This window comes from Misgurnus anguillicaudatus, chromosome 18 (genome assembly GCF_027580225.2).
Source record: "Misgurnus anguillicaudatus chromosome 18, ASM2758022v2, whole genome shotgun sequence".
In the NCBI taxonomy this organism is placed as follows: Eukaryota; Metazoa; Chordata; class Actinopteri; order Cypriniformes; family Cobitidae; genus Misgurnus; species Misgurnus anguillicaudatus.
In genome coordinates this window covers 20857937-20877527 of record NC_073354.2, presented here as the reverse complement: position 1 = coordinate 20877527, position 19591 = coordinate 20857937, and the positions used below count along the sequence as shown (strand labels likewise).

Here is a 19591-nt window from a genome sequence, read left to right as displayed (position 1 = left end):
AAAGCACATTTCTGGTTTGGTGTTGGATTGGTTGGGAAACACTGATCTATGTCCATTCCTCACCATTTGCTTGGATAACCAGATTAAATTGAATGTAATGTTTATCTGCACAAACAGTGGAATTAATTTTAAGAATATAATATAGTCACAACACAATATGTATTATTTTGCAGAATCATTTTGTTTGCAATTGTCTGCTAGGACAACTACATGTATGTTTACTGTTGATTTAAAGTTTATTAGTTGTGATTGAGAGTGTTACCTACACCGTATAATGTTACATGTTAGTTTGTTTTGTGCTGCCTATAGAAATATGTCGTCTTGTACTGTAAGTATCACCACTTAAACATGGCGTTCAACTTAAATTCATTAAAAACATCATATTCAACATAACGTTTATTCATTGGGTACTAGGATGTTGGCGTTAATCAGTCAGGTGCTAGACAACACCAGGCACAATCTCATTGGTGGGATAGAATGGAGAGTTTCGAAACTCCTCAAGGAGTCGGGTCAATCATAAAAATACATAGTGCTTCTTTTTTTCTCTTAACCACTTCAAAAATATAAAACAGAGAATTTGCAAAGCATGCTATAATACAAGAAATAAAATAATGAGGCAGTAAATTAAATACATTCAATTACTCCTCAACTCTTTCAATGTTTCATTTAATGACAATTGATGTGAGTTTTTGTGTGAAATAAGGCAAAGATGGATCGATGCAGGCCATTTTTGATGTCCCAGTACATCTTAAGCCGTTTCTGGTATAGAGGAGAGAGGAATGGACACATCGAAATGGCCGATACTGCTGCTGCAGAATGCTAAGTCTTTCAGAAAGAGGTTTCACAAGTCAGAAGGCAAAGTTTTTATCACTCTCTCCCAGACTGCATTCCAAAGGAATTTGACTTCCGTTGTCTGTTGGACAAAAACAGAAAAACAGACCGATAGTTACGAACACTCTGGCTAAAACTTCCAGTTCATAAGTATCCAAATTTTTAATAAACAGTATAAAACTGCTAGATTCCAGAAGTAAAAACCTTTTTCATTTTCTCCACAAGTAAATATATCTTTTTTTGGATTAATACAGATTAACTCTAAGGGGCGGTTTCCTGGACAGGGATTAGCTTAATCCACGACTAGGCCTTAGTTTAATTAGGAAATATAACTAGCTTTAACAAACATGCCTTACTAAAAACATTACCTGTGTGCATTTTGAGGTAAAACGAAGAGCCCTGATGTAATTAAAAATATGTCAGTGAAAGTTGTTGTCAGTTTGGACAGCTCTTAAAAATGTTTTAGTCTAGGACTAGTCTAATCCCTGTCCGGGAAACCGCCCCTATGAGCAATAGCATATGCATTAATGTAGTTTAGAAACAAAAAAATCAGTCTCAAATTTATTAAAGGTGCAATATGGGACTTTTCGAGGATCTCTTAAAGGTGCAGTGTGTAAATTTTGCCGGCATCTGGTGGTGAGGTTGCGAATTGCAACCAACGGCTTAAGTCCACGGCTCACCCCTTGCTTTTGAAACACATAGAGAAGCTACGGTAGCCGCCACTGGACGGGCATGTCGTCGTCGGGGACAGCTTAGTAAAAAAATTGTCCTTTAAGGGCTTCTGTGGAAAAACGGCAGCACAAAATGGCGGCTTCCATTTAGGGGGACCCTGGGTGTATGTAGATAAAAAGGTCTCAATCTAAGGTAATAAACACATAACGGTTCATTATGTAAGGTCTTTATACTCCCCTGATAATATAGTTTTGTATATTATTTTGCATTTCTGTCAAAAGATCCTTCTAAAAATTACACACTGTACCTTTAAGAGAAATTCAGTATAATATGCAATATATTATCAGTGGTGTGTGGGGGCCTTACATGGTGAACAGTATTGTTTTTGTTACCTACGAATGAGCCGTATTTTTTACACCAAAGGGTCCCCTTACATGGAAGTCGCCATCATGTTTCTACAGTAGCCCAAAACAGACAAACTCTTCTTCAGAGTGCATTTTCTTACTACGTTTTCTCGGACGGTGGGATGTTTGTCCTGTGGTGGCTGGTGTGGCTTCTCTAGGCGTACATTTGTCTCGAAAAAGAGGGGTTAGCTGTGGACTGAGCCCTGGGGTTGCAATTCACAGTGTCACCACTAGATGCCACTAAAAAACCCACTTTGCACCTTTTAAAGAAATAACTTTTCCAGTTAAAAAAAAGTACCCATAAAAAGTCAATAAATTCATATTTGACAACATAATTCGTTCAAGTTTTATAATCTTGGAACTGTTTGGTTTTGGTTAATGGTTTAGATATTTGGAAATTCTTATGGAGAAAATAAATAGGAACTTAAGGGACGCTTAAAAGATGTTTGGCCACTTTTGTGCTCTATCCAAGACTTTAATCCAGATAGACATACACAGAGAGCTTTCTGGATTGTGTGTCTTTATTCCCATTACTCCGGTGATCCACAGAGCTGCTTGTGTTGCTGCGGATCAGTACAGGCATGGACGATGTGGATGGCGTGGAGGAGATTGAAGAGCTGACATTAAAGTGGTGGGGTCGCAAGTTATCGTCTAAAAAATAAAATACAAGTGTGTGAAACCGTAAAATGTTTGAGGCAAGGTCAACTTGAAATTCGAATAGTTGAAATTCTAATAGTTACCATTTATTGGTAGCATAGCGCTCTTTCCTGATCCAGGGCAACTTCCTGAATCCTTTACTTTTCTGAATGAAAAAAATTGAGATGACAGAGTAAAGGAAACTCATGACAACCAATTCAAAGACAAACATACGCTTTACTGACTCGGCAATGCAACACAAGTGAAATAAAGTGAGTCTGTAACTTACAAGGTTTTGTCTGAGCTGGTCATCTTGGGTGTTGTGGGATGGCCACTGAGCGAACGACTTCGGGCTAGTTTGGCTCTTCGCATCTCCTTCCCTAAAACATTGAAGCCTCTATTGAAACGTTTTTTTCAGTATCTACTAATTGTAAACTTTTAGACTTTACTGTATCCCATTTTATTATGTCTTTATACTGTATTCATAACTGGAAAAATATATTTCCTGCCATGGTGATTTGATTAAATGTTCTATTTCGAGCTTTTGTTTTTACTTTGTCATAAATCAGTGAAGATTTATATTCATCAGGAACAGATGCTCACCAGTAGAACTGGCTGATGATGCTCCTGATGTGGATCCTGACATTCCTTTACTACCAGACAGGCTTGACTTGCTTTCTCTCTCTGCCAAACAATAACATTACAAAGCCAAAAAATGAATACATTTATATTTGAAGAGTTTCGTTGCAAAACGAGATAAATCCATTTTTTTACATTTTTGTCAAAACATGTTTATTATTATGTTATCATGTTATTATTTTGTTTATGGCGCTACTTAGTTGTATTTTTTAAGTTATGAAGGTTTAAATCAAAACAAACCAACTGCAGTTGAATTGATATTAATTGGAATGCACAACCAAAAAACGAGATTTCTGAACAATTAAAAAAACGGTGGTTATCTCGTTTTGCAATGAAACTCTTCATTTTTAAGTTATAGAAATACCTTCCCAGCATGCAACAGCTGTCATTTCACCTTCTAGGTTAACTATAAATTCAAAAAGTCTGGCTATGAGTAACACACTTCTAGCCAAAGTAACCCTGGATGTTGTTTTTGCCAAAAAACCTTGTGAGATGTATGATATTGCATCATGCAAGCCAAGGCAACATTTTGGCTATGATTAGACATCTATTAAATTTTCACTTACAGCTTGTTTTAGCCTAGACGTGTTCGGACTGCTATTAGATGTATTTTAAACACAAAATTGTTTGTAGGGTTATGCTTGATAAAGAAAAACCTGACTCACGTTTCTTATCAGCTTGTTTCTCTCCACCTAGTTTGGCTTCGCTTTGCTGTCGTTCCAACAGTTCCTATGTAACCAAAACACAAACACAATATAAGGAGCAGCTATTTAAACAAATAAAGATGGTTTCTGGTTCTGAAATCACTTGATCAACCATATTATACAGTATCTATTCCCCACTTTCATTCATGTAAATGTGAACCAAACAGTACATTTCTCACCATTTCAAGTAAAAGAGCCTCTTCCTTCTCTTTCTTCTGATCCAAGAGCTCTCTTTCATGCCTCTTATGATACTGTAAATGTGAACAGTTCTTTTAATATTAACAGTCAAGTAGCTTACACAGTATTCAGCTTCAGGTATGTAAAAAAAGTCACACATCTTTTATACCGGCTCTGTAATGTCCAGTTTGTCCAGCTCCAAAACTGTCTGAGAAAAAATTTTAACAATTTGAGCATTTTTATTGTTATATCACCGCTTTATATTTTAAATCCTTTTAAAGTTTAATGGAGAGCCTCACTTTGCGCAGAGTACCCACTACATCTTTGTCCTTTTCACGGCACAACAATTTTCGCACACAAAACTCCAGCTGTTGAAGCAGATGTTTGTCCGACGGTCTGATGGTGGATCTCAGTTTGGGTAGCATATAACAAAGCTTATACCTGCCAGGATGACAGAATACTGTATGACGTTAAAGTGAAGCAAAATTGGCTTCTGAAATTAATGCATTTTGTATAAATCTATTTAAAATCACACCCTGTTAATAAAAATGTTTTAATTAATATACTTAAGTTAAAATAAACTTCTATTAACTCTTTCCCCGCCACCGACGAGCCACCTCGTCAATACAGAGGAAACGCCTCCCCGCCAATGATGAGTTTTTCCGGCATTCCGTATTTCCTTTTATTCACCAGATGGCGCTCTTACCCAACTTATAAAACCCGGAAGCAACCCATTAGGGTAAACAGTAACTGTACATTCACACGGGGCGTAAGAGTGACGCTTCCCATTCACTTTTAATGGATGATGTCATGGGTTGCCGAACTGAATTGTGGATCCGTCGGTGCCGTGTCAGTGTCGTTGCTCGCTGCAGAAATTCTCAACTTTTAAAGCGGCAACGCGTGCGTCAGCAAATCAGATCGCCTTATGCAAATAACCTAGGCAGAGCCAGCCAATTATGTTTATGGAAGACCGGAGCATGTGTACCGGCCACTGTGATTGGCTGTCGGCCACGCTTTACACAAGCCTTCCGCCAAGCTTTAACGATTACGCCCCATGTGAATGTACCGTGAGAACTCTGTGTATGTTTTGATCATCGCTCTGAATCTGATCTCTATAAAAAGTCCTTCACAAAAATCCAATTATCTCAGCTTTTTGTTCAAAATTTGGTATTTTCGAAGAAACCTACCCATATTTGAGAGGGAATAAAAAAGTAAAATCAAAGGTAAAATGAAACTTTTTTTGAAAGCAGAGGGTCTGTTCTTTCATTTGATATATTGTATGTTTATATATTTAAAGAAGAACATTTTCTGGAAGGCATTACATTTTTGTGAAAATCATAAAAAAAGCTGGCGCTGGCTGGCAACTTTTTTAAAAAGCGCTGGGAGGGAAAGAGTTAATTTATGCTAAAAGTTTAGCTGATTGAAGAAAAAACTATTAATATCCAGGCTAAGCACATCAGATAATAAAAGCTGTCTTTTCCACATTAAGTGACAACAGGCAACACTTAATTTTGACAGTCATATTGTTTCTATTTATGCCATGTCGCACAGGGTTGCCGCCCACATTGAAAACTCACTGAACCAAGATCCCACTCTTAATGTGAATTAAACATCAAACGTAAATGAGGAGACTGTAGATGAGAAACATCTGAACACAAGTATTGCTTGTCTGGAATCACGTGCATGGTTATGGACACAATGAACCATAAGCTGTCACCTGACGTTGGCCACGGGGTCGCTGACCAACTCGAGTGCCATAGTAAGGAAATGCTTGCAAAAATATGATTTGGAGAAGAGGTCTATTGTGATGTCGCACAGGTCCAGATAGCGCAGCCTGTTCCAGTAGCTTCTACCTTGAGCAAGCTCTTAAATTCAGAAGAGAACAGTTTTGAACAACTATATCTCTCAAAAAAAATGAAAATAGTCTATTCTTCCTTTTTACCTTGTTTTATTTTATTAATGATCTCTTGCCGCTGTTCCTGTTTGCGGTTATATCGTAAAAACACACATAACGTTCTTACGGCTTCCCGCTGGACTGGCAGAACGTTCTAGAACAGAATAAGGAGAACAGACATGGTTCGTAATTGAGACTTGATCTGCATGAGTGTGTACTGTATGTGTGTAAGCAATGAGCATGTTACATTGTTGGTGATGATGCTGAACATCCTCTGAAGGAAGCGGAAATAGATCTGGTCTCCAGAGATGACGCGAGGCAAACAGGAGTAGCACTGCAGGAGCTTCTCGTGAACTCTCCAGTGTAGTGAAGACGCTGCTTTCTGTTCTGCTGTCACCAAAGCAGAAACTAGATCTGGAACGTTGACCTGCTGCAAGAGTGAATGACAGATGCTTGTTTTATAAGGCTTATTTGTTATTTTGCTTTATAACACGGCAGTGGAATGCTTGATTCTGATTGGCTAGTGCAACATTTGCAGGTTTGTTACTGCCAGATAACAACCAATCAAAACTCTAAACACAAGGTAACGCAGATTCTTGCAAACCATTTTGACAGGTACAGTTTAATACTACACGATATTAAATCTAAATATGGCTTTCAATAACATATATGACATTATATTTACAAAAAATAAAAATGATATGTAAATAAACAGGTTTTTGTCGCAGAAGGTCGGCATTTGTTAAAAATGAGCTAATAAAATATTTCAAATCAATATTTAATTTTCCTTACCTTACTTATGAGGTAAATAGCATGTAATAAGCGGGATAATGTATAGGCAGTCGGTTGTTATTGTGAAATAAGATACAAGTCAATCACACTGTCAGGGCTTATTTCTGTACAAAATTACATAGAAATGTTTTATGGCTTAGATCACCAATATGTAAAATATTATGCCATTCTTTGAATCCTGGAGGTATTATGAATATGCAAAACAACACAGCTTCAGCAATGGCAAACTAGGTCACCTACTTAATATTAATGAGTGTTGATGGGGTGATTATAGGTCCTTAAAGTATTAGTCCATTTTCTTAAAAGAAATCCAGAAAATTGACCCATCACCATGTCATCCAAAATGTTGACCTCTTTTTTTGTTCAGTAGAAAAGAAATTATGTTTTTTGAGGAAAACATAATTGACCCCAACACTTAACAGTTTTAATGCAGTTTAAAATTGCAGTTTCAAAGGACTCTAAACGATCCCAAACGAGGCATAAGAGTCTTATCTAGCAAAACGATTGTCATTTTTGGCAAGAAAAAAAAAATATGCACTTTTAAACCACAACTTCTCTTCTTCCTCCGGTCCTGTGACACGCCAGCGTGACCTCACGTAATTGCGTAATGACGTCGGAATGTTTTCCTCAAAAAACATAATTTCTTCTCGAATAAACAAAGAAAGACATCAACTTTTTGGATGACATGGTGGTGAGTAAATTATCTGGATTTTTTTTAAGAAAATGGACTAATCCTTTCAAATTTCTCAGGTTGTCGTTGTCCTTATATATCTCAACCAAAAGGCCAATATATTAACCAACAGTCAAAAAAGTAAAGTTTGGCTGTTACCTTGCTCTCGGGTCCTGCTCCGTCTCCTCTGGATGTGGCCAGCTCTAAAGTCTCCTGAAGATTGTTCAACAAAGCATCCAGTACCTGCAGAATCAACACACATTTCTCATCAAAAGTTTTAAAAGAACATTGACCGTCCAAAAAAAGGTCAGGGCCCGTATTCATAAAGAATCTTAATGCAAAGTAGCTCCTAGTGACGCAATTCTAAGAAAATTCTTAGAAATGTGGGCGTTTACTCTTAAAATTAAAGAAAAAATCCTAGTAAAGAAAAAAGTAATTCAGTAAGCATCTTAACCCTTAAAAGAGGTCTTAATGTCAAAATTGTTAGGAGCACAGACGAGGACTTTTAAGAGGCTTAAGAGTTTTTTTTAGCAACTGGGAAAGTGAACAAAACACAAAGAGGGAGACAAAAAATGTTGCACACAATCCATGACAGTAAGTTAATAACATGCAACACATTAGATCGTGCAGGAATCATGTTTGTGACCGATCTTATTAGAGATATAATAATATAATATAACGCCAGAAATAAAAGTAATCACTGCATTAACTACAGTAACAGATTCGGTAACTAGAAAAAACGCAACTTTGCAGCTGAGATGATTTAGGTCTGTTACAGACGTCTATAAGCAAAGTAATCACACAAACGTACAGAATCATTGTGTCGCTGTTTATTTCCTATCAAATAAGTATGAAATTAACAGCATGTACATAAAAATATATATTAATACTATATACTCAAATTGATGGTCAGGGCTAAACGGAATCCGCGCCTTCAGATTTCCGCGGAGAACTCTGTGGAATTCTGCGGATTTTATGGCCGTGATTGACAAACTTACAGTTTGAGTTAAGCAGATCTTGTCTCTTGTCTATGACGCGACAGTCAGCACTCATCATTTCAAATCCGTTTACAAGACGAATGCTCTTTTAATATAAAGTTTACATTGGGTTGTAAAAATGTGTGCTTAATTCATAATGAGAGTGTATTAACACAAACTATTTTATTCTGCAATATAACACTATAAACATTAAAGGCGGAGTCCACGATGTTTGAAAGCCAATGTTGATATTTGAAATCACCTAAACAAACACGCCCCTACCCCAATAGAATCTGGACCTTCTGTTGATAGACCCACCCCACACATACGCAAACCCGGCAAGGATGTCGGTTAGTAGACACGCTCCTTACTGCTGATTGGCTATAAGTGTGTTTTGGTAGTCGGCCCGTCTCCTTTTCCAAAGCGTTTTTCAAACATCGTGGACTCCGCCTTTAATATGTCATTTTATATACAAACTATCATTCTATCTTGGCATGCACATTATCTGGTTCATGTTGGTCCAGTTTAATTCAGAGAACTCATTGGTTTGGTGTATTCATTTTCATTGTAAGCCTTTAAAAAGTAATTATTTTAGATGCAATTTTGTAATGTTTATAGCTTTAATTCTCTAATATCTTCTAAAAACATTTAAAATCATTCTGCAGATTTTTCCAAAAAATCGTCTTGATCCTATACTTAAAGCACTCTTTTTCTTCCTTCTTGGACAACCAACCAATCACAGTCTTCAAAAGATTGTGTCACACGTAGCAACGGGGTCAACCCCGCCTCCTCACTAAGATAAAAGTTTTTGTCTTTTCCTTACTCAGAGTTGCTCTCAGATCAGTCCCGAATAGCTCTTAAGCTAAGACTCCTACGTAAAAGTTTTTAAGCTAAATTAAGAGTTTTCTGAGAGGAATCTTTATGAATATGGGCCCTGGTCTTCCAAAAGACATGCTGTAAAATTACATCTTCGTCACAAGGTCCTATAGTGGTAACTATAACAGATTTTTGGTTTGAGTGCCAGTGGTGTTCATGGAGTTTTGCGTATCACTGTAGTGGATGCTAATGCAGTATGTGACTAACACCTCTCAGGAGATCATGACAGAAAAAAAACAATACCATTCTCAGTCTCAGCAAGAGAGAAGCATTGTATTCATTCATCCCACGCAGCCTGCATGCAACCTCCGCAAAGCTAGCATGCTTGCGCACACACACCCCAACACACACAAGTGTAGACATGGCATGTCTGGCACCTATAATGAATGCTTGGTAGTTTTGTGTTAAAGGTGAAGTGTGCAATTTTTTCTATATTAAAATACATTCTCCCATCCCAGCTTAATGTGCACAGACAGCTACTAGTAAACCATCATAGACTGATTCCAGGTGGATCTGTGCTGCTTTCACAATGTTTTCCTGTTCAACCCCATTCACACAAGCAATTTGGTCCCAGAAAATTTACGTGAAATTGGCATACAGGCTTCTGTGTGAACACAAACGATCCGGTAAATGTTCCGGGATCACTCCCGTAAAGCAGGGCTCCAGACTGCCACCAAAATTTGAGACTGTGCCACTGAATTTTACATTCAGTAGAAAGCAGTGGCGGATGGTGACCTTTTTTTTGAGGGCGCACGATGCATCATCACAACATGTATAGCTTGTTATGTTTGTGGTTCGTAATTTCAAAATATGTGTTCTGCACCCTGAGAGATCGTGTGTGCACCACGTGTCATGTCAAAACAAGTGCCCGCCGCAGACGCGTCCAAAGGAATTATGATAAAAGAGACGCCCGCGTTTGCCAGATACTCGCATAATCTCATGTGTAATCAGAGTTTACTGTTAAGGAAGTGTCTAGCGTGTATTTTGGGAACGTGAGCGTCTCTTTTATCATAAACGGTTTGACGCGTGTGCAGCAGGCACTTATTTTGACAAAACAAGTGATGCACACAGGATCTCTCGACACGCAGGACACATATTTTGAATTAGCGCCTCCTCGGATGAGCAGTCACGAGCCGCCACTGGTAGAAATGTGAATATTTGGTTAGCATGTTGATTTACGGTATGTGCCCCTAAATTTTCTGGTTGCGCCCCTAAAATTTTCAGTTGGGGGCCACTGTGCTCCTAGTGAAAAGAGTTAGTCTGGAGCCCTGCCGTAAAGAGGACCTAGTAACATTGCCATAATATATACGGAAAGCATTTTGTGTGAACAAGACGCAGAAACAATGCCGTAAGGGGCATGCCATAGTGACGTTGTGCGTGTCATTGCAACCAAAAGTTATGGTTCAGCTATCTGACACAGGGATTTAAACACAGACTACATTCACGTCAAGAAATGTCGGCAAACTGGACTGAAGCAGAGATCAGGAAGCTTGTCACTATCCGCATTGAAGATGAGATCATTCAACAGCATGATAGAACAGCGCATCGCACGCTCCTTATGATCTTGTCTAAAATGCATGCACGTGATTTCTCGAGAGAGAAATTATAGATAATCAGCAAACTTCAGACACTTTGGAAAAATTATGTCTTTACGGCATCTTATTTGTGTGAATGCACAGATTCCAGAAAATCATTGGCAATGTGAATCAACCAAAAATCAAATGATCCTGGAACGCATATTCCATGTATTTTCCGTAATCTCTGTGTGAAAGAGCTATTTGTTTGACCCATAGACTGAAAAAAAAATTGACGACGCCCATTCGCTCTATTCCATTGGTGAGAAGTGAAGCCGCCAGTGTCCCGATACGGCGCTGACATCTTGGGTCTTGTGTCTGCGCAGTAGCGATTTCGGGACCAGTCCTGCGCAGTAGTGAGCAGGAAGTAAAGCCGCCAAAATCAAGGCCCCGCCCTCGCAGAATGCGCATATCACAGCTGTCAATCATGACGTCACACGTTTTTATAGCATTAAATAACTAACTACAAACAAACTTATTTTAAAAACAAACACTTGAATTTACATCAGCGTGATAAAAACTACAGTAAATGACAGAAATCAGCTTCGGAAAAAAAATAATTGAAGTGTAATTAAATTGTTTAGTTGGTCTCAAGTCCCATTGAATAACATGGAGGAGGCGGGTTTATGACCTATACTAGGACCAGTCACTTGGGGGCGATCGAGCCATTTTGGCTTCACTTTTCAGGGCTTTGTGGCACGCTTGGTTTGACCAATAGTCTGTATGTTTGCTGACCAATCGCAGACAAGAGGTGCAATCCAAATCCCATGCTTATGCACTATTCTATGCAACTTTCTAGTATAAATAATGTAAGAGGTGTGCTAACGTTGGAAATTAAAAAAAAGAAAGTGGACTTTAAAGGGGGGGTTCAATGGTATTTCAAGCATTCTGACTTATTAACAAGGTTATACAGTTGTTTCCTCATGCTAAACGTAGGCAAAGTATCAAAGCCGAATGCACTTCGCCAGGGTTCGTACAAGTTTCGGAAAGTTTGTTCCGATTACAGGTCCAACTGACGTTTCAGGGGTTTTCTATACGTATCACTTCTTTATATGGGCACCTCCCCTGGAAAACCGCCAATCAGCGGAAGACGCTGCAAACATCTTATCACGCCATACAGCTTTGTTTAATTTCAAAACTCAACAATGGCACGAAAGAAATGTGTTTTTGGATGTAAGGAGATGAAAGCCAGCCTTATGAAAACAATGGATATAGTTTATTTTCCGGGGTAGCAGCGGAGTTTTGCGTGTATGTTTGATGTACTGGATTTTCCCAACCGGGTCATGCAGAAAGACTTCTGTCTTATGTTGGAAATAGGCGCGTGCATATTATATAAATGACACGAACATGTAGTGAATCATAAGTTATAAGAGTTGTATAGTGTTGCATGACTCGTACTCGCTCCACCCGGGGTAGTAACTCCTCCTTCTTCATTTTTTCGTACGTTATCGGAAAGATTCTGTAAAGTTAAACTTTCTTTTATAAATCTGATTAAACTAAAGACTCTTCAGAGATATAAAGGATGTCATACTACTCTATAGGTACTCCAGGTACATCAAAAATGCATAAACAGCGTGTTACGTCACGTGAGCTTTAAGTACCTGGATGATGCACTCGTTACAAAACAAAAATACACATAAATGTCACTTTTACTCTGTTTCAAACACTCCAGAAGAGAGTTTCTTGTAGGCATCCAACCAAACATGAAGGTTACATAAGATTTGTTGGCCGTGGCCCATAGGAAGTGGATACTTTTTCTGATTTTGCCAAGTTAGAGATGTTTCAACATTCCTGAGACAACAATCCAAACAATCAATCAAGTTTGCAGTTTATGTGAAGTTTACACAGGGATAAGTTATGGTTAGGGTTTGGGGTAGCTTTAGGTCTTTTCTACAGAAATGTTGCTTTAGGGTCAACAAACTATGTCAAAATCAGGTTAAAGGAATAGTCTACTCATTTTCAATATTAAAATATGTTATTACCTTAATTAAGAATTGTTGATACATCCCTCTATCATCTGTGTGCGTGCACTTAAGCGCTGGAGTGCGCTCCGACGCTTCGATAGCATTTAGCTTGGCCCCATTCATTCAATGGTATCATTTAGAGATAAAGTTAGAAGTGACCAAACACATCAACGTTTTTCCTATTTAAGACGAGTAGTTATACGAGCAAGTTTGGTGGTACAAAATAAAACGTAGCGCTTTTCTAAGCGGATTTAAAAGAGGAGCTACATTTTATGGCGTAATAGCACTTTTGGGAGTACTTCGACTCGGCGCAGTAACACCCTCCCTCTCCCATTATGAGAGTGAGAAGGGGAGCGGACTTTTCAGGCGAGTCGAAGTACTCCCAAAAGTGCTACCACGCCACAAAACGTAGCTCCTCCTCCAAATCCGCCCAGAAAAGCGCCACGCTTCACCCTGTACCACCAAACTTGCTCGCACAACTACTCGTCCCAAACAGGAAAAACGTTGATGTGCCTGGCCACCTCCAACTCCATCTCCAAATGATACCATTGAATGAATGGGGCTAAGCTAAATGCTATCGAAGCGTCGGAGCGCGCTCCAGCGCTTACATGCACGCACACAGATGATAGAGGGATGTATCAACAATTCTTAGTTAAGGTAATAACATATTTTAATATTGAAAATGAGTAGACCATTCCTTTAATCTAGGAAGAGGAGGGTTTAAATGGTCAGCCAACAATTTCTCCATGCAAATTCAGGAATACGTAGATGGACACTGAATGTGGACAAGGTCTTTAGAGTGGTGGCAGCTTTCTGTGAAGAAAGTTGTCATGTCTCACACAACACAGTGTGTCAAGGAGATGACTGTGCTGACTGAAGCTGCCACAGAAAACTGAAAGCTTTTCTATAAACAAACACACACACAAACCTTTTCTTTCAGGTCTTACCTCTAATGAATCATCCTGCAGCAAAGTGATTAGCTCTTTGTGTACATAATGCACATTTGGGCCCAGTAATTTGACCACCTAATGCATAGGGATTAGAGAAGATTGTTAGTTGCGTTCTAAACAGGCTTCTTCACTCCCACAGTGTTGTAAGAAGGCACGATAAAGTTTCCAGCCGCGGGTATTTAGTCAATCCACACTAAATGTAAAACTACTTTACGAAGAGTCAAACCATATATCATTTTTAATGTACAGTGGAGGAAAACCAATGAGATTTCAAAGTGGGTGGGGCTATTCAAAGTGATGTCACAGTGATCACGCCTAATTAGTACATCATCTCAGGTTAACATTTATTACTTTAATTGACTATTTACCTAGTTAAGACACAGTGCAAGTTAGAAATAGCAAAAAGTAATCAATTAAAATAAAATGCGTGTCTACCAAGTTGCATAACATTCTCATTTTGTGCACTACCAGTATGTTAAAGTGTGTCAATTACATTTAATTAGCGCTCCTAAATCCATTTACTCGGCTTGTTTCTATGTACCATGTATTTAATAAATCTATTCTTTATAGTCTTGATAGTTTAATAGTATTTTTATAGATGTTTGTACCTCATGGAAACCCCCGGCTGCCGTCCTCCGTACTGAAATCTCAGGGTCGTGACATAGGCTTGAGAAGGTGCGGTATAATTCAGACAGGAAGTGGTTCGGATCGGCAAAAAACACTATGGCCTGCAAATACACATACAGAACAAATCAAATAAATATTCCAGATAGACATTTAAAAAAAAGGTAAAAACAGCCACTTCAGTCACACAGCAAAATGATAATGTATTATTCAAGAAAGTAACTTCTACAAACTCTTTGAATGTACTTTAGTCAAAACATGCCTTTCAATTACCTTCATCATGGTTCTGTTCATTGCAAAAACCAACTGCATTTTGAGTGACTATCATTATAAATAGCCAGACTAACAACAAGGAAAGCTTGAGTGGTTGATGATGGAGCAGTCAGAGGTCTAATTTCCTCAAATGAGCTGTTGAGCTATTCTGGAAGTCTTTGTCTCCACCGACAAATGTTAAAAATAGATACGTCTGATTTAAATTACTGGTTGGCTCAAATGTCTTCTAGTCATAAAAGTATCCTCTAAAGGCAATTGAAACCTTTAGACAAGCAAGTGTCATGAAACCTTTTAAACAAACAAAAGCATTAATTAAGAATTAATTATCTTTAGGTTTTGGATATGTTTTAGAATTTTTCCTGTTGCAAGGACTTTAAAGGTAAAGTGTGCATGCATAGTGTGTTTGATTCTAAAAAAAAAAAAAAAAAAAGATGAAGAAGGTAAAACTTTCATGTTACATATGTTAAACCAACATTGTTTACAATGCAGTACAGTATGTTGTATAATATTTCAGTTTATTTATGTTGCCTCATAAAAATGTGCCCACTGCTGGCAAAATGATTTGGAATGTGCACTGTCTAATTTTGAGCTACAGGCGAAAGAAAGTATAAAAATATTGATTTTGGTCGAAATCGAGGTAAAAATAAGTACATTAATCCCTCGTCTAGCGATCTCAATGCTCTAAATAGTCATAAAACATCTAAAATGATCTTTATTTGTACATTCTCTGAGAGGTGTACTATCCTAAATGCTTAATCTAATACAAAGATTTGTGCATCCACGTCTTAAAGGGGACTTTTTCCATGTTTAAGTGCTATAATTGTGTCCCCAGTGCTTCTATCAAACTAGAAAATGTGAAAAAGATTAACCCAGTAACTTAGTTTTGGTAAACCACTCTCTGCAAGCATGTGAAAAATGGCTCATTGAAATTTGGCTCCTTCGTGATGTCAGAAGGAGATAATACCGCCCCTTAATCTGCACTATCCAACCACGATACTGCCATTTAGAGCTGAGATCAGCTCATTTGCATATTAAAGGACACACCCAAAACGGCACATTTTTGCTCACACCTACAAAGTGGGAATTTTAACATGCTATAATAAATTATGGGGTATTTAAACTAGAACTTTACATATGTGCTCTGGGGACCAAATATTTATTTTACATTTTTAAGAAGTGTTGTAAAATGTCCCCTTTAAAACATGCAGGACTTTGAAATTAGATGTTAAAAAAACTATTAAGAACGACAAGACTCTTAAACAATCTTCCTTGCGCTGACTGACAGATCTGAAGCATGCACACATATGCGCGAGCCTGCGACCCAGATATATACACATATACACAGGATTACAGTTTTAAAAATATCTGTTTTGACAAGAATTCACTGTTATGTCTTAATGTTGGGGGAAAAATATCTGATGTGTAACATTATATTAGATCCTTGCATTTCAGTAGATCTTAAAGCTGTTTGTCTCAATGTCAATCAAACAATAAAAGAAAGAAAAAAGTTGAACAATATTTTTCCTATAGATATTGTTTTTGACAAGTTAATTGTAAGGTATAGATGGAGTGATTTTGTTTTTAATCATTCAAAAATTGTTAACTCTATTTTTCTCTAAATTGACTTTGCTGACTCTTTCAACATCAAACAGGTGTAGATCTGTCATTTTTTGTCAGATTTCAACAATTCATAAATAGTTTTGAAGGTTTTTTTAATAGAGAATGTTCAAATACAATTTCATTAATCATTTTTGAAACTTGCCCATTCTGTCTGCCAGCACGAATGACCAATAGCTTGGCACACTTTTTGGGATATGGAGAAAGTAACATTGCAAACACACAATTTACTTTAGTAGATCTTACACATAAAGTGTTTTGAAATGTAAACTCACAGGAAAATTGTAGGCGCAGTTCCTGCGCACCAGGGCGTATTTGTTCTCCAGCTCAAGTGGGTAGGGCTGGCTCTCGCAATGCCCGTTTTCATGCTGCAAACCCAGGCAACATAGCTTCTTATAAAACTCCAGAAACCAGAGGTGCTGCTCATCAGTAAAAGACTCTGTTTTAACAAATAAACAGCTCTGATAAACTTATGACATTATAATTGTGCAATCTTAAAATCATATTGAAAATGTTTTAGGTGTTAAAAGAAAACACGCTGACCTGAGAGGCCGTGACAAAGCTTTCCATACTGAAATGACAGAGAAGCCAGCACTGCCTCATCACCTTTAAAACACTTTTCACAGAATGCCTTTACCAAGGGAAAAATCACACAGCTTCTGTCATCTATAAAAGATGGTGACAGGAAGGAAATGAGGGTGAGAAATTGACAGGGAAAGTGAGTTGCAAGCTTTCAAAATAGTTTCAAATCACAGCAAGCATCTCTTCACAAACAGCAACTTGCCAACATCTAAATCTGTCATTTCAGTCTACTGTACATTAAAAAACGTCACATATGAGAACAAAGAGAAGATGTCTATGTTTATATGATAAGGTACACAGCATGTGTTTGATGCAGCACTCTGTGGTGTAATAAAGAAAACAACAGGAAGTGCAAATAGTTCCTCTCATTTCTGACACTTTTGACTTTCTCTGTATTTGAGAAAAAGTAAATAGGCAAATGTTATCTTACATCTACCCTTGAAAATAGTTTTGTTGTAGCTAATTTATGTTACAGTATGATGCACAGCACAGAGATATTGCTTACCACTGTCAAAGATCTCTAAGAGGTTGATGTTGGTGTAAAAGGCTGCCAGTCTCACTGTACTGGCTTCATCTTGGGCCAGCTCAACCAGTTCAGGCAGTACTTCAACCTTAGTGTGGTCCACCCTAAGATAAAGATCACAGATAAACATGGCGATACTGTACATTTGACAAAACAAGCATAACAAATAGTCTTTATAGTGACGACTTAGTGGCTTGCATAGTACTACCTTACCTTGTAAGCTCTTTGTAATTATTTTCTAATTTAAACATTAATCTGTCACATTATGAATGTTTATGCTATACCCTACGCATAGTAGTAATGAGATTAAAAAAGCTATACATTTCATTGCAAGATAGAAGAGTAGAAAATGTCTGCCTGGTGAAAGTCACCATGAGGGAAATCTTCCTTTTATCTGTTACATAAGAGTAATATGACTTCAGCTGCAGCTTAATGGAGACCGTCTCTTTCTCAGAGAGAATTTTTCTCAAAATGTTATTCGACATTGTTGGAAATGAAAACGAAGAATTAGCATTGCTTATATTAATTAGTTATATTAATTGTTTAATTTAAGGTTAGGACTATTCTATACCGCAGTAAGCCATTTAGATTTATCACCATGAACAGTATTAGATATTTATATATTTTAGATGTCTCGTTGATATTTAGCTTTTTACCCAATTCCCCTGGTGATGTTCTCCAGCTGGCGGCACATGCAGGCGCGCACCTCATACTCTACGTCCTGGCACAATGACCTGACCATGGGAAGAAGATCCTTCTTTACTCTGCACAGAGAAGATGTGATGGACAATGTCACATATTTTATATTATTAACAGCGGGGATAATAAGTATTTGACACATCAGCATTTTTATCAGTAAGGGGATTTCCAAGTGGGCTATTGACACACAATTTCCACCAGATGCAGCCATGAAGGCAAACACCGAACTCATTCAAAGAAATCAGAACATCCAAGTACACAGGCTGAGTCACAATAAACAAAGTGAAATGACAGGGAACAAGCATTGGACACATGAAGAGAACAAGTTGCAAAATGGCATAGAAAGCCAGTAGATCACCTGAAATCTGTCAGTATTGAGAGAGAAAACCTGTCCCCTATCAGTACTAATTGATATCAGCTGCTTTAGTCCTAATTGATGGCCTATAAAGGCTTCTCATTACTCAGAAGGCACACAGGAAAGACTTCATGATGGGTAAAAGCAAAGAACTCTCTCAAGATCTTTGTAATATTATCGTTGAAAAGCATTATGATGGAAATGGTTATAGGCGCATTTCCCCGAATGCTGAATGTTCCTGTGAGCACTGTGAGGGCCATTATCCAGAAATGGAAAGAGCATCACTTCACCATAAACCAGCCACAATCAGGGGCTCCACGTAAGATCCCTGTCTGAGGAGTCCAAAGAATCATTAGGAGAGTTCTCCAAGAGCCAAGAACTATCGAGCAGAACTTCAGGAAGAACTTGCATCAGCAGGTACTGTTGTTTCAAGAAAAACAATGCACTGAACCGCCATGGCATACATGCACGCTCAATACATTGCTGAACAAAAAGCATGTTGAGGTTCGGTAAAAGTTTGCGAAAGAGCATTTGGAGAAGCCTGTGGATTATTGGGAGACTATAGTATGGTCAGATGAAAGCAAAATTGAACTTTTTGGCAGTCATTCTACACACCATGTTTGGAGAAGAAATGGCACTGCTCACCACCCCCAGAACACCATACCAACAGTTAAGTTTGGGGGTGGAAGCATCATGGTTTGGGGCTGCTTTTCAGCAAGGGGTACTGGCAGACTTCATATTACTGAAGGCAGGATGAATGGAGAAATGTACCAGAATATTCTAGATAAAAATCTGCTGCCATCTACCAGAAAGCCAAAAATGAAAAGAAGGTGGACATTTCAGCAAGACAATGATCCCAAACACAAGGCCAAGGAAACAAAGAAGTTGTTTCAAAGAAAGAAAATCAAGTTGCTTGAATGGCCCAGTCAATCACCTGAGCTAAATCCCATAGAAAATCTATGGAGTGAACTGAAAATCAAAGTTGATAAAAGAGGCCCAATGAACCTTAAAGATTTAAAGACCATTTGTGTGGAAGAATGGGTCAGAATCACTCATGAGCAATGCAGACGACTGGTTTCTCCATACAAGAGGCGCCTAGAAGCTGATATCACCAACAAAGGCTTTTCTACAAAGCTTTCAATAAAGTGTGTTCAATAC

At 38.1% G+C, this 19591-nt stretch overlaps 1 protein-coding gene across 1 annotated transcript in view; it reads right to left on the bottom strand.

The window, feature by feature from the left end:
* Positions 1–383: 383 nt before the first annotated feature.
* Positions 384–19591, bottom strand: part of ppp4r4 (protein phosphatase 4, regulatory subunit 4) — a 33998-nt gene continuing 14790 nt past the window's right edge. The window contains exons 7-25 of the mRNA XM_073856057.1: positions 18036–18143; positions 17362–17483; positions 16818–16940; positions 16550–16713; positions 14369–14488; positions 13758–13835; positions 7579–7662; positions 6205–6387; positions 6006–6111; positions 5781–5928; positions 4363–4504; positions 4233–4271; positions 4066–4137; positions 3848–3911; positions 3147–3227; positions 2833–2923; positions 2648–2709; positions 2402–2558; positions 384–913 (exon numbers count right to left, since the gene is read on the bottom strand). Coding sequence (XP_073712158.1) covers positions 868–913; positions 2402–2558; positions 2648–2709; positions 2833–2923; positions 3147–3227; positions 3848–3911; positions 4066–4137; positions 4233–4271; positions 4363–4504; positions 5781–5928; positions 6006–6111; positions 6205–6387; positions 7579–7662; positions 13758–13835; positions 14369–14488; positions 16550–16713; positions 16818–16940; positions 17362–17483; positions 18036–18143 — 1990 coding nt within the window. The 3' untranslated portion in view covers positions 384–867. The remainder of the gene's footprint in view (positions 914–2401; positions 2559–2647; positions 2710–2832; positions 2924–3146; positions 3228–3847; positions 3912–4065; positions 4138–4232; positions 4272–4362; positions 4505–5780; positions 5929–6005; positions 6112–6204; positions 6388–7578; positions 7663–13757; positions 13836–14368; positions 14489–16549; positions 16714–16817; positions 16941–17361; positions 17484–18035; positions 18144–19591) is intronic.